The sequence below is a fragment of the Erpetoichthys calabaricus genome, chromosome 10 (assembly GCF_900747795.2).
Source record: "Erpetoichthys calabaricus chromosome 10, fErpCal1.3, whole genome shotgun sequence".
Classification (NCBI taxonomy): Eukaryota; Metazoa; Chordata; class Cladistia; order Polypteriformes; family Polypteridae; genus Erpetoichthys; species Erpetoichthys calabaricus.
The window spans coordinates 140,779,989-140,794,147 of record NC_041403.2 but is presented as its reverse complement, the minus strand read 5'-3'; the positions used below and the strand labels follow the sequence as shown (position 1 = coordinate 140,794,147).

The window sequence follows — 14,159 nt, the reverse complement described above, 5'->3', positions numbered from 1 at the left end:
CACAATAGCAATGTTTATTTATGAGTGAGAAAAGCTGTGGTACAGATTACAAAAATATGAGAAAATCTAAAGCCTTGGGAGGTGCCTGTGCTTGCATCTCTAAAGCAGACATCCAATGGTAACACTGGGGTGGGCATGTTTGGGGGGGTGAGGAATGGTATTAAGAAGTCATGGGATTTATAAGGAGAGAAGGGCTGCGCAGAAGACTAGAAATCCCAAGGTGGTGACACAGTATTGAACTTGTCTGGAGCGGCGGAGAAGCAAGTGGAGAAGAACATCACGCCATCTCGAAAGATGCAGGGCATGGATCAAATCAGGTAAACCCCCTGCTTTAACTTTAGAATATTTATCTTTGGGTTGGGTATTCTCTACCCAGGACAAGGAGTGCACCTGTTGTGGAAGGTTTACATTCCTCCATCCATTTCCAAAACAGTTTAATCCAGTGTAGAGGTGTCTATGCTGGTAAGATTAAGTACAAAGTGGGAACCAAACAGGACAGGACAGAGCACCCTCACGAATACTGGGGCCAGTTTGGAGTCACTGATTTACCGAACATGCACCATGGTCAGATGTGGGAGAAAACTGAAGAGCCTGGAAGAAACCTTACACAGGTAGACCTCCATACAGACAGTGACCAGGTTGGGATTTGAACCCAGGTCTTTGGGATTAGAACAACGAGATCACTAACAATTGTAATTTATTTATTTATTAGTCAGTTAGGTGGAATAGTGAACATTAAGCAGTTTGTGTCCAGTGTTTCTAAATTAGTTGTATTACAATAACGACTGAAACAATCTCTGTTTTATATGGTGGTCATTATCACAAAAGCCTTACAAAGCAAAATCATATTTACAGCCATGAAGGTTCAGCTTTCTCCCGAAAAGAGAGTCTCCAGGGCTAGAGCTGCAGTTCCCTGTTCATGTTTGTCATTGTCTGTGTGGTCACATTCAAGCTGTGTTACTTGCAGAACTGCCATTTCTGCCACAACACACAGCATCAGTACTGGGTTGACGCATCAGGCCTTCACTGCTTTAGGGTATTAAGTCATGAGCCTAACTAAACAGGAGCAGGCTGAGCCCTAAAGGGAAGCCAGTGTCCTGAAATGCGTGTCTTGGCCTCCAGGTCTTGTGCTGTGACACTCATGTGACAGAAGTTTTAAAATGGTGGTTTATATCCAGCCTGTTGTAGGAAATGCCTTGGGAGCCGTGGCAGGGGAATTCATGGTTAGTTGAATGGGAGAGAGAGAAGTGCGAGTGGCTAGGATGGACTAAATTTAAACTTATAACCCCAGGTCTGCTAGTACAACTACAGTCCATAAATCTTTATTTTTTACAGCGCCTAGGGAGCCAGTGTGTATGCGTGCAGCTTTGGTCACAAAGTGGAAAGCAACACCAAATGGGTCAATAGTCGATTGTAAGATACATTTGCAGATGCGTACAGTCATTTGGGTCACTTTAGAGCTGATAACTAACCTAAATATAGACATTATTATTATTATTATTATTACCACGCTTTTTTTCACTTTACCTGTTTGTTGTCTGGTACAAATCTTGTTTTCGATATTTAACCCATTTCCTATTGTCCAAATGACTTGAACTTTTGCACATTTACTCACTTCCAATGACAATACATGAATCAATAATCAATTTCACTATTCGATCAATTAATCCTGCCTCGCATTTAGGGGTCCCGGGTTCGCTTCCCAGGTCCTCCCTGCGTGGAGTTTGCATGTTCTCCTCGTGTCTGCGTGGGTTTCCTCCCACAGTCTAAAGACATGCAGGTTAGGTGCATTGGCGATTCTAAATTGGCCCTAGTATGTGTTTGGTGTGTGTGTGCCCCATGGTGGGCTGGCGCCTTTCCCGGGTTTTGTTTTCTGCCTTGTGCCCTGTGTTGGCTGGGATTGGCATTATTTCAGACCCCCGTGACCCTGTAGTTAGGATATAGCGGGTTTGATAATGGATGGATGGATAGATGGATGGATCAATTAATCCATGTTAATTAAGAAATTAAATGTTCACATGAAGAATAGTTAAAGATTTCACTAATAGATGGCGCTAGTAACAAATAGAAATATTGAAGGAAGTGTTAAAATATTGATTACAAAATGATACTAAAACAAGCCCAAGACTAAAAAGTTGAAAATAATATAAAAATATATAAAAAAATACAGTGGAACCTCGGTTTGCGAGTAACTTGGTTTACGAGTGTTTTGCAAGACGAGCTAAAATTTTTAATGAAATTTTGACTTGATAAACGAGCGAGGTCTTGCAGTACGAGTAGTATGTATACGCTTTGTCTGCTGAGCATCATGTGATCACAACTGAGCTGATGGTTCTCTCTCTCGCTGCGGGATTGTGGGCAATCGTCTCCTATTCTCCGTCTGAGTCGGTGTGCCTCACTCATATAGTCAACATCAGTACGAGCTTATACTGTTTACTACAGCATTGTGACTGTGTGTGTGTGTGCGTGCGCGCACGTGTGTGTGTGTGTGCTCGCTTGCTCGCGTGTGTGTGTGTGTGTGCTCCCCCGTCTTGCACCCTAAAACACGAAGCTGAGTCTCAGTACTTTAGCAACACCAGCTTTATTCAGCTTGAAACAGCAACAGCGTGGTTATTTATTGTAGTGGGATCTGCCACTCTCCTATACAGCAGTCAGGCAGGGCCCTGTGCATTTATAATGTCCCTTGTTCCTTGTATCACCCATCGACAACAGGTGCTTATAGTCCGCGATCTTTTCGGATTCGGTTTTATGGCGAACTGCTACAGCGCTGGGAGACTGCGATTGCTTTGGGACGCTCTTTCGCGTGTCGTCCCGTTGGGTGCAATCCCACAAGAGTTTAGAAACTCACTCACACCAGCCATTATTCTTTTCAAAGGTAAAGTGCAGGTTAATTTGTTTTATGTATTTTTACTTTATATTTTGTATTAATCATTTTTATATGAATAGTTTTGGGTTGAGGAACAAATCATCTGTGTTTCCATTATTTCTTATGAGGAAATTCACTTTGATATACGAGTGCTTTGGACTGTGAGCACGTTTCCAGAACGAATTATGCTCGCAAAGGTTCCACAGTACTTTTTAAAAAACCTGCTTATATTAAGTTAAAAAGTGTACCAAAAAGTAAAAAATAAGTCTCTCATACATCACTGGTAAAATAAAAGCATGGGCGCTTTTCATCAATCAACATTCAAAAAAACACTTCTTAAAATCTTAGCAAAAGCGCCAACCCTTTATTTTATGAGTGAGGTATGAGAGACTTATTGTTTACTTTTTAGTACACTTTTCAACTTAAACATAGTTTTTATTTTTAAAAAGTATTTTATTCATATATATATATATTATTTTGGAATGTAGGAACAGACAGACATAGGGAAAACATGAAGAATCTACACAGGTGATGAACCCAGGACTCCAGAGCAGCCCTAAATACACATATCACAACTGGAAAAATGTAACTGCACTAAGGTATTGTCTGTGTAAAGTTTCCTGAACTGAAGGGGTTGCCCAGTTTTAGGTTGACAGAAGTTTAACCTCATTGGCATTAACTTCAAACATCTCATCCATCCATCCATTATCCAACCCACTATATCCTAAACTACAGGGTCACAGGGGTCTGCTGGAGCTAATCCCAGCCAACACAGGGCACAAGGCAGGAAACAAACCCCAGGCAGGGCGCCAGCCCACTCCAGGGCGCACACACACACACCAGGGACAATTTAGGATTGCCAATGCACCTAACCTGCATGTCTTTGGACTGTGGGAGGAAACCCACGCAGACACGGGGAGAACATGCAAAGTCCACGCAGGGAGGACCCGGGAAGCAAACCCAGGTCTCCTTACTGCGAGGCAGCAGCGCTACCACTGCGCCACTGTGCTGCCCCTTCAAACATCTCTCAGCCTCAAAATTGAATGAAACAATGGTTAAGCCCAAGTGCCTCTCAGGTTAAGAGGTTATGATCCAATGTAAACTGCTAAGCCCGAATAAACCTCGGGACAGTATTCTTTTGCCATTTAGTGGATATAATTACATCATGGTGCAAAACATCATGAATACTGAATATTTTCAGGCCTTTTGCTATCCTATGGTAACTCATCAATATTTATGAGTGGGACAGAGTCTTCAACCATGATAGGCCTGGTGACTTGAGTTGTGTAAAGCTGCAGTAGGGTGCAGAATGATTGTGATCAAGTGGAAAGACAAGAAAGACGTGAGCCCACTATGCACTGTTCACAATGCAGTAACTTTCAAGGTTTGTGTCAGGGGAGATATAGAAGTCAGTAAGTCTTGCTCTGTGGTAGCCTACTATAACACAATCGGTGCATTTATCATGCATATCAGGCACTGACATTCTACCCTCTCATGTGCAAGCAACAACAACAAAAAAAAAAAAATTAAAGAAAAGTAGTTGTGATGTCGGAGTGTGCGTTGTTGACTGTTTCAAAACATGTCACATGTAGGAGATATACTAAATCTACATCAGTACAGCAATAGCACCTAGGCTTACCTTTCCTGCTGTATTTATGTTGACGTTTTGGTATTTACATGCTACTGGGACATGGTATAACATTTTTCCTTGTTGAAAACAATTCAGCATTTTTGCCTTGTTCTTCCGGGGATTAAACATAACACTAAGGAGGCAACAAGGACGAGGTTCAGCTCCACATCCCCTAAGTTACAGGCGACAGGGAACGTCATCCATTATGTACTGAGCCATGAAGACCGTCCTTCACTCTACTAAGCAGTGACGGTCAAAAACCAAAAATACATCACCATATGCCATGATTGTTTAACTCACTCAGCTGGTCACCTTCATACAGGGCCTATAAAAAGTATTCACCCCCCTGAAAGCTGTCACATTTTATTGTTATACAACATTGAGTCACAGTGGATTTAATTTGGCTCTTTTGACACTGATCAACAGAAAATGACTCTTTAATGTCAAACTGGAAACAGATCTATGCAATGTGGTCTAAATGAATTACAAATATAAACACAAAAAAATGATCCCATAAGTGCTCACCCCTTCAAGTCACTGTTTAGTAGATGCAGTCATGACAGCCTTGAGTTTGTGTGCACAGGTCTCTATCAGCTATCACATCCTGGCTCTGACATGCATCTATCCATCCATTATTCAACCTGCTATACCCTAACACAGGGTCACGGGGGTCTGCTGGAGCCAATCCCAGCCAGTACAGGGCACAAGGCAGGAACAAAATCCAGGGTAGGACGCCAGCCCACCGCAGGACACACACACACACCAAGCACACACTAGGGACCAATTTATGATTGCCAATGCACCTAACCTGCATGTCTTTGGACTGTGGGAGGAAACTGGAGCACCCGGAGGAAACCCACACAGACACGGGGAGAACATGCAAACTCCACGCAGGGAGGAAGCGAACCCAGGTCGGCTTACTGCACCACTGTACCGCCCTGGTCACAGATATCATGTTCAGCAATTCTTTGCAATTCATTTGGATTGAGATGTGGACTCTGGCTCTGCCACTCCAGGATATTCACATTGTTTTTTAAGCTCGCTTCACTCGCCAACCCCCACCACCAGTGCTACATGCCATTGTGAAGAGGGGGGCTGAACGCACCCCAAGTAGATGCGGTCGCTCTTCCGAAACCCCCTCTTACATGGTGATATAATGGGAAACAAATAGGTTATTTTTTTTACCTCCTCTTTGCTCAATCAGCTCCTGGCTTGCTGCTGCTGCCGTGCTGCGTGATCTGCATTTCGTGCGACACTTCGAACATTTAAAAGCCTGTACAGCAGCTGTCCTTTTGTCTCACTGCCTTGTCTCTCTTCTCCCCCAGACATCCTCAAACACTATTCGATCTCTTTTCGCTGTTCTGTTAATTCCCCAAGTAATATTTTCTGTTTGTTTGCGCTAATGCAATCTTTACTCTCGTTTTTTTTGAGACTTTTGAATTTTCCTACTACCATTATCTCTAACCTGCTCTGTATGTGTATCCCGCCAACGTTTTTGAATTCTTTACGACGTACTACTTTGTCTTTTTCCAGCCCCAGCGTGGTTAAATCTCTTGGCACAAAGTCTAGTCTTGTGGGACGGGCTGATTATTACTTTCCTTATTTTCAGAATCTGCACATAGATTATATTTGTTCTTTTTTGCTTTCTTTTTTGCATACTTTTCTCTCCGACGTTTTTAGGTCTCTTTTCGACGCGCTGCTCTTTCTTCTCTGCTAGATATTGACGTGTCATCTAGAAAGTATACAATTTTTAAGAGCTGAGAGCACAGGATGTGTGTCTGCCAAAAGCATTCCAACAACTGCGAGGTTAGATGACCGTGGTCTTGTTTGACAATGGTTGCAAGTAAGGTGTGACTTACAAAAGTCACCGTCTCATGGGACTTGCTTCCAAAGGTTGTAAGTATGGCGTGACTTGACCGTCTTGTGGGACATGAAAGTGTCTCTCTGTCTCTCTTCAAAAGATTACATCTCATCACAGGAAAAAAAGTCTTGTCTCATCCCAATATTTTTTTTTATAATAGAGAGACTTGTCATGCTGGAAGACAAATCTTGCAGCCCGCATCAGGATTTCCTCCAGAATTTCTACGTATTTCGCTACATTTATTGTATCCTCAGAAGCTTAACAGGGCCTGCTGCAGAGAAATATCCATAACAGCAAGATGGTGCCACTACCATGCGTCCTGGTGGAGAATGGTGTGCTTTTGATAATGTGTAATATTTTGTAATATATTGTAGTCCAATGGCCAATTAGCTGAATTTTGGTCTCATCAGACCATTGAACCTACTTCCAGTTGAGTCTCCCATGAGTCTTCTGGCAAATGCTATGCGAGATGTCGTGCATTTTTTTCTCTTTGCCACTCTCCTGGTGAAGCTCTCAGTCAACAGTTGTGGTCTGCAAAGTCTCTTCAATCTCAAACACTGTAGCTTGTAATTATTTTAGATTTCTCATAGGACTCTTGGTGGCCTCTCTCACCAGTCTTCTTCCTATATGGTCACTCACTTGCCCTAGGCCAATTCCACCTCTGTCCTACTCTTTCTATTTCTTACTGGACATGAAGGAATATTCAGTGACTTGGATATTTTCTTGTCTCCATCTCTGACTTGTGCATTCCAATCACCTGTTCACCGAGTTGCTTGTAGTGTTCCTTTGTCTTCATTGGGTAGGTTAGGCCACCATACTGACTCACAATAAGTTGGCCCTTCCAGATAACAATCAATGGAAACTCCAGACAGGCGATCTCCACTGAACTAATACTTGGACTTCTAAAACATGTTGTCTGCTCAAGTGAGGATTTTGGTGTGTCATATTGGAGGGAGTGAATCCTTATGCAATTAATTATGTTGATTTTATATTTGTAAATAATTTAGACTACTTTGTAGAGATGTGTTTTCACTTTAACATTAAAGAGCCTATTTCTGTTGATCAGTGTTACATTTTATAGGCACTCTGTTATCTTCTGTAGTTGATGGCCGTGGTTATTGACTAGCCCTGTGTTTCAGAAATCATCATCACTTCTGACTAATTTGTTGGTGTTCATGATATTTATATGGCAGATGCAATTAACCCAGACTGACCTACAAGATCGGTCCATCCATTTTCTGAAGCTGTCTGTTCCAATATTGTGTCGTAAACAACCTTAGTCTATCCTGGCAGTGCTCTGTGCAGGGCAGCAACCAACCCTGGATGGCATAGCACTCACTTTTGTTGGATGCAATTTATTAGCCTAACCTGCATGCTTTGTGAGAGGCAACCACACTCTAATACTGCATGAACATGTCAACTCCACATTGATATTCACTGAATTAGGATTTGAATTCTGATCTGCCCTGGGGACCTGGGTTCGCTTCCCGGGTCCTCCCTGCGTGGAGTTTGCATGTTCTCCCCGTGTCTGCGTGGGTTTCCTCCGGGTGCTCCGGTTTCCTCCCACAGTCCAAAGACATGCTGGTTAGGTGGATTGGCGATTCTAAATTGGCCCTAGTGTGTGCTTGGTGTGTGGGTGTGTATGTGTGTGTCCTGCGGTGGGTTGGCACCCTGCCCGGGATTGGTTCCTGCCTTGCGCCCTGTGTTGGCTGGGATAGGCTCCAGCAGACCCCCGTGACCCTGTGTTCGGATTCAGCGGGTTGGAAAATGGATGGATGGATTCTGATCTGCACAGATGACCACTGCACCATATATGGAATTTGTTGAAGGATCTTTTCCTTTTGCTTTGATACTGTAACTGAGCTGAGGTTCAACCATAATGGTGTCAGCATGCCCTGCGCTCAGGACTGAACCTCAGCACATTAACTAACAGCCTCACGTGAACCAATTAAGCAACTGAGTTACAGAAGATCCACTGCTATTTATCTGCCCTGCCATCTCCAGAACTGGTGCACTATCAAAATGCCAGGCCTTTAAAATGCCAGTGTATCACACGAGACAACAGTCACATTCAAACCTTTGCTTTTATGAAGAAACTGCTCTCATAGTAAAAAGTCAATGGCTTCTTCATTTCCTCAGCTATGGTGAAATCAGGATGCATAATCAGGAATGAATGCAAGGCCCGGTAAACATGAAGAGAATTGCTGAAATAAAATGTTTAATTGGTGGATAAGTTGAATCCTAACCATTTAGGTTGCCGCAGTGGTCAGCATGGTGGGCTCACAGCTCCAGAAGACAATTCCACACACCATGCAGACTTTGATCATTCTTCATGAGTCTGCATACATTTTTTCTTTCAATACTTTGTTTTTTCTCCCACATCCAAAATACTAACTGGAGTAGTTGTGTGTTAATTTGTGTGATTATACATTGTGATGGAATGGACCCTCATTCAGAGTTAGTTAGTGCGTTGTGCCTGATGCTGCTGGGTTAGACATTGGCACCCCATGACCATAAACCAGATTAGAGGCGGACATTTTAAAGGGTGACACAGCAGGTCAGGGTTAGCACTGCTGTCTCATGGATGTTGCTTTTGAATTCTGCCACTGGTATACTGTGTGGAGTTTGTATGTTCTCCTTGTGCCTGCAATGATTTTGCTTACATTTCAGCCTATGTACCTGTATGATAAAGTATCCGTGCTTACACAATGTTTTGAAATAAATGAGAGTGAAGAAGAGGAGCACAAAACATACAGATGAAGTTCTCAGAAAACATGAAATATCTGTTTCATTACACTGGTCAACAAGCATTTTGCTACTGAGATTCTTTCACCTGTACTTTAACAAATTTCACTTGCTGACTCCAAATCTGAAAACCGTTTTCGTCCAGCAGTACGTCCCATTTTTTAGTTATGATGTTCCAGGTCTTGGACAACTAGGGTGACTGGACAGTAAAGGCGATGCATTTCAGCATTTAAGAAATAAGTTTGGTTTCGAGAAAAGTGAAGCCAAAATTAAGGAAGGTGTTATTGTTGGCCTTGAAATGCATGAACTGATGATTGACGAAGAGTTCAAAAGGAAACTGAAGCCAACTGAATCAGCACCAGGGACATTTTTAGGCATATGTGAACTACGCATCCGTGTAGGGCCCCGACTGTGAGGAGGGCCCCCAGCCCGGCCCCGACTTACAATTTTTTTTTTTGTTGGGCTATGGGCCTGGGGCCCCTGTCATGCCCCTGGCACTGCAGCTGTCTGTGCCAGTCCCAGGAAATTCAGTTCAGTGCATCTCTTAGTCTTATTAACAATGGTAATTTATTATCCAAATTGCAATCTTCACCTAAATCCCTAATAATATTGTCACGCCATCGTAACTTTGCCAAATGCACTATAGCAAGCGTTAATTTTAGAGATTCATTTCGGATTCATTCAGAGAGATCCCCATAAAATCATGAAATATCCCTATATTACCGGCCTTTACCAGATCCAGAACAAAATCAATATTTTACCACTTTGCATACACACAAGCGTACATGTAGGCCTACTGGTCATCTAAGGTCTTTTCCGGACGTTTTATTAGAACACCTTCCTGAGCTCCGGGGGGGGGGGGCTCAGCCCCCCCAGACCCCCCCCACCCCCATCCGGGGCCTGCACATTTCTGAACCGCGTAGGGCCCACAAACTGCTAAGAACGGCCCTGTCAGCACCTTCATTCGTGCAGGTTGTCCAGAATTTTCTTGACAGTCACAGAGCAGAGAATTACTGTATGCTGAGCTTGTGGAGAACCTGCTGAAAGTATGTCATTGAAGACACATTTTTTACATTCTCATCTCGACTTTTTTGCACCAAATCTAAGCGATGTCAGCAATGAGCATGGGGAAAGATTTCATCAAGAAAGGAAAGGTGATGCAAAACCGATATCAGGGAAAATTTACTCCGAGCATTATGGGTAACTATTGTTGGTTCATGCAAAGAGAGATGGATGTGCAGTACAAGCACAAAAACAATTGCCTCAATTTTAAGCACACTGACCTCGCTTTTATATTGAGGTAAATTGACATAAACATGTTTTAAAGTGTCTCTGGTATCGTCTTCTGGTTTGTTTTCAGAATAAACACATTAAAACAATTTTGGTGGGACAGAGTACAAACTCTAGATATTGTGTTGATATATTATATTGATATTCATAAGTGTCAAAACGGCAATGATGTGTATCTCAAAAATCTGATGTGCTAGCTTAATTCCGATTTCATATATGAAATCAGTGTAAAAACTTAATAGAGAGCTGGTCTGAAGTTCCCAGTAGGAAACAAAAAATATTTTTTTGTAGACCAGTGTTATCTGTTAGGCCTGACTTCGGATTACAAAACTGGTTGGAGTGAAAACCTATACTTACTGTGGACCTCCAGGACCATAATTGAGTGCCCCTACTCAAAAAGTGTTTTTTTATTTTGAATTTCAAACTTTTGCAGCACCTATCTATGCTCATTTTTGTTTTTTAGCCACAAGGATTACCAAGCAACAGCTGACTGGCTCCTGACCCACACCAGGCACCGACCGAAAGTGGCCATCATCTGCGGTTCCGGCCTTGGCGTGCTGGCTGATGCACTTCAGCACTCAGACTCTTTCAAGTATTCTGATATTCCCAACTTCCCCCAAAGCACAGGTGAGAACAGCTCCTCGGTCTGCTACCTGAAGCATTGAAGGAGGTCAGCATGACAGGGCTCATTTAGCACTCAAACCCATGTTGTAATTCCGCATGGCAGGAAAATACCAGCCCAGGCAGGATGGGGTCAACCAAGAATGGATTCACTCCATTTTAGTGTAAGCCAATGGAAGTGTAATCTAATTAAAATAAAAATAAAGATCACCTACAGTAATAAACATGGCTATGCAGGGCAGATGTTTTACTGCCACCATTGTGGTAATTTTAAGGGTTTTGATCTGCACAGAATTTATTTTTATAATTAGTTCTGCTACATGACTTCTAGAAATTACACCATGTGATGTCATAGCCTGAGCAGTAGTTAAGATGGAGGCACTCTAGTTCTGTCATCCAATATTTTCGACACTGTGGGAAAACTTTGTTGTGGCTTTAGCTATTCAAAAAGCAACTTAGGGAGTCAGGACTTAGTGTGTTTAGTGATTACGTGCTTTGGATTTGTATATTGGGCCATATTATTTTATTTATAACTAGGGAGCTCTGCCCCCTGCTCACTTCACTCACCCACCCCCGGGTTTGATTTACCAAATCAACAATTTAAAGAGATTGTTATTTTCATGGGAATTGTTACATATACATTATTTTCACTTTGACTTTAAAACTTTTGTAAAAACAATATTTGATATTTATTTCCTGCCCCGGGTGTGGTTAAATCTCTTCCTCGCAGGACGTGTAACGCTGCTCGCGCTATGAAGGGGGAGCTGAACGCACGCTAAGGAGATGTGAATGGATCAACTGCTGGCTTTCTGCTGCTGCTGGCAAGCTGCGTGTTCTGCTTGTCGGGCTTGGCGTTGATCATTTAAAAGCCTGTACAGCAGCTGTCCTTTTGCCACTTTGCGTCTCTGCCACTCGTGTTGTGAGGGGTTGGTGTCTGCTGAACACATGCTAAGGAGATGTGCTCAGATCATCTGCTGGCGAGCTGCATGTTCTGATTGTCGCTTGTTGTTGTTTTAAGAGCTGGGAGCACATGAAGTGTGTCTGCCAAAATCATTCCAACAACTGCTAGGTTAGATGTCCGTGAACTTGTTTTAAATTTTTTGTAAGTAGGGCGTGACATGCAAAAGTCACCACCTCACGGATTTTACTTCCTAAGGTTGTAATGTCTAGTCTCGTGTGTTGTCAATTGTGTTGATGATCAGGTCTTGTTCGCTTCGCTCAACCCCCCGGGAGGCATGCTACGCTCCTGCCATTTCGCGTCTCTCCCACTCGTATTGTGAAGATGGGGAACTGTACACACGCTAAGGAGATGCAGACAGATCAGCTGCTGGCTTTGCTGTCCTGTTGCCAAGGTGCGTGTTCTTCTTGTCGCGCTGCATGTTGATAATTTAAAAGCCTATACAGCAGCTGTCCTTCTGTCTCACTGCCTTGTCTCGTGGGACGTCAAATTGTCTTCCAAGAAGATTTTTTTTTATAATAGAGAGATGACTTTCTGGCTAAGGCCTCTGCTGGTTTACTGGCTAATGATTTGTTCCTTCTAATCTAGGGTTGAATTTCTATTTATTTATTTCTGCCACTTTTCCATCTTGGCAGAACACGTAATATTTGTTGACACTTTATTGTCCAGTTGCCTGTCTAATAAATTAAATAATTTCTGGAAGCATATTGAGTAAAAGAACAGGTTTAATATGCAGTGACAACTATCTACAAGTGTTCATTTTTAAACATGTTAGGGTATTTATGGAATTTGCCACAATCCTGCTGACTTCGCTTCTTTTCAAGTTTACATTTACGCTCTTTTAATTAAAAATGTCAACCTATGAGGGGTGATCAAAACGTTTTGAGGCTGAGAGGGTATTGTCCTGTGCCAATTTTTAAAGAAATCAAAGATTAGCTCTTGTGTAATAAAATATGTGATTGAGATTGTGGTTTTTAGTGTATGCTTCTTGTTTTATAAACCAGCATGGATGCCTAAAACTGCAAAAACTAGTATGATTCTGTTTTTGAATTTCTTGTGGTAAAGATCAATATACCTTCAGAGATTCATTCTGCCAAGTCAGTGCATACCAGGACCTGTCCCAGTCCCTACATATGCCACGGCTGGGTGGCAGCAGTGTTTAAATAAGAATGGAATCAGGAGACGGATTGTGGTTTAATTAACAGGCCTAGGTCAATACTGGGAAGACAGTGCTCTAGTAAACAAGCCTATGACATAAATCCAAAATCATGAGTCAAAGAACATGCGGGAATCAAAAAACAAAATAATTTCATGTAACCAGAGCCAAAACGTAAGATGAAAGTCATAGTCTATTTACTAAAGGGTTCATTGCCAAAAATCAGATTTGAATGATAATGAGAATGCTAGTCTTTTCTTTGTTGTATCCACAAACTTGGACAACAAGCATGTGCACGATACTGACCTTTACACCCTTGACGTGGAGATGTCATGCACCACACACTTCCGGTTCACCCAGATTAGCAGTTTCTTAGTATACAACATAGCACAGTGGTAAAACACATTTGCCTTTAAATTTGGTGAAGAATGTGTCTAAATAAAAATACATGAATTTGCTGTCTTCCTTGGTCTCTCACACCTACAAAATGATATCTTGGTTATTTTTAAGGGGCAATGTACAGTTTGAGTGAAAAAAATGTAACAAAACTCATATCATGTTAAAGAGTTAGGCAGCAGGATTCATGGCAGGAAGTCTCTCAAAGACAACCCACAATCTGCCTGCCTTACACACTGACGACAGAAGACAATGTTGCTACCATGGCTTGAATCATAATGGAGAATCAAAAGATTAATGGTGTGTGCATGTTGGCTACCCAGAATGGAGAATTTCAAGCTGGTGATTTAACCATAACTGGGAACAAAAACTGGATACATCACTATGATCCAGAGTCTAAACAACAATTCAAACAATGGAAACATAGTGATTCTTCAACACCCAAAAAAAATCAAGGTGCAAGCCAGTTCTGGCAAGATCATGTGCACCTTTCTTTAAAATTGTAGTGTGTAGTCCATATTGATTACGTAGCTCTGAAAATTCATATATAGTACTGATTTGCATTGGTGTTTGTGGCTTTCAGTATATCAAATCCAGTGAGGAACTGAACATCAACCATCTCATTATTGCTTCATA

General features: G+C 42.1%; 1 protein-coding gene across 1 annotated transcript in view; it reads left to right on the top strand.

Moving 5' to 3' along the window:
• Window positions 1–215: 215 nt before the first annotated feature.
• The window catches only part of pnp4a (purine nucleoside phosphorylase 4a), a 34,396-nt gene continuing 20,452 nt past the window's right edge, over window positions 216–14,159 (top strand). The window contains exons 1-2 of the mRNA XM_028810623.2: window positions 216–317; window positions 10,856–11,019. Of these exons, the coding sequence (XP_028666456.1) occupies window positions 295–317; window positions 10,856–11,019 (187 nt within the window). The 5' untranslated portion in view covers window positions 216–294. The remainder of the gene's footprint in view (window positions 318–10,855; window positions 11,020–14,159) is intronic.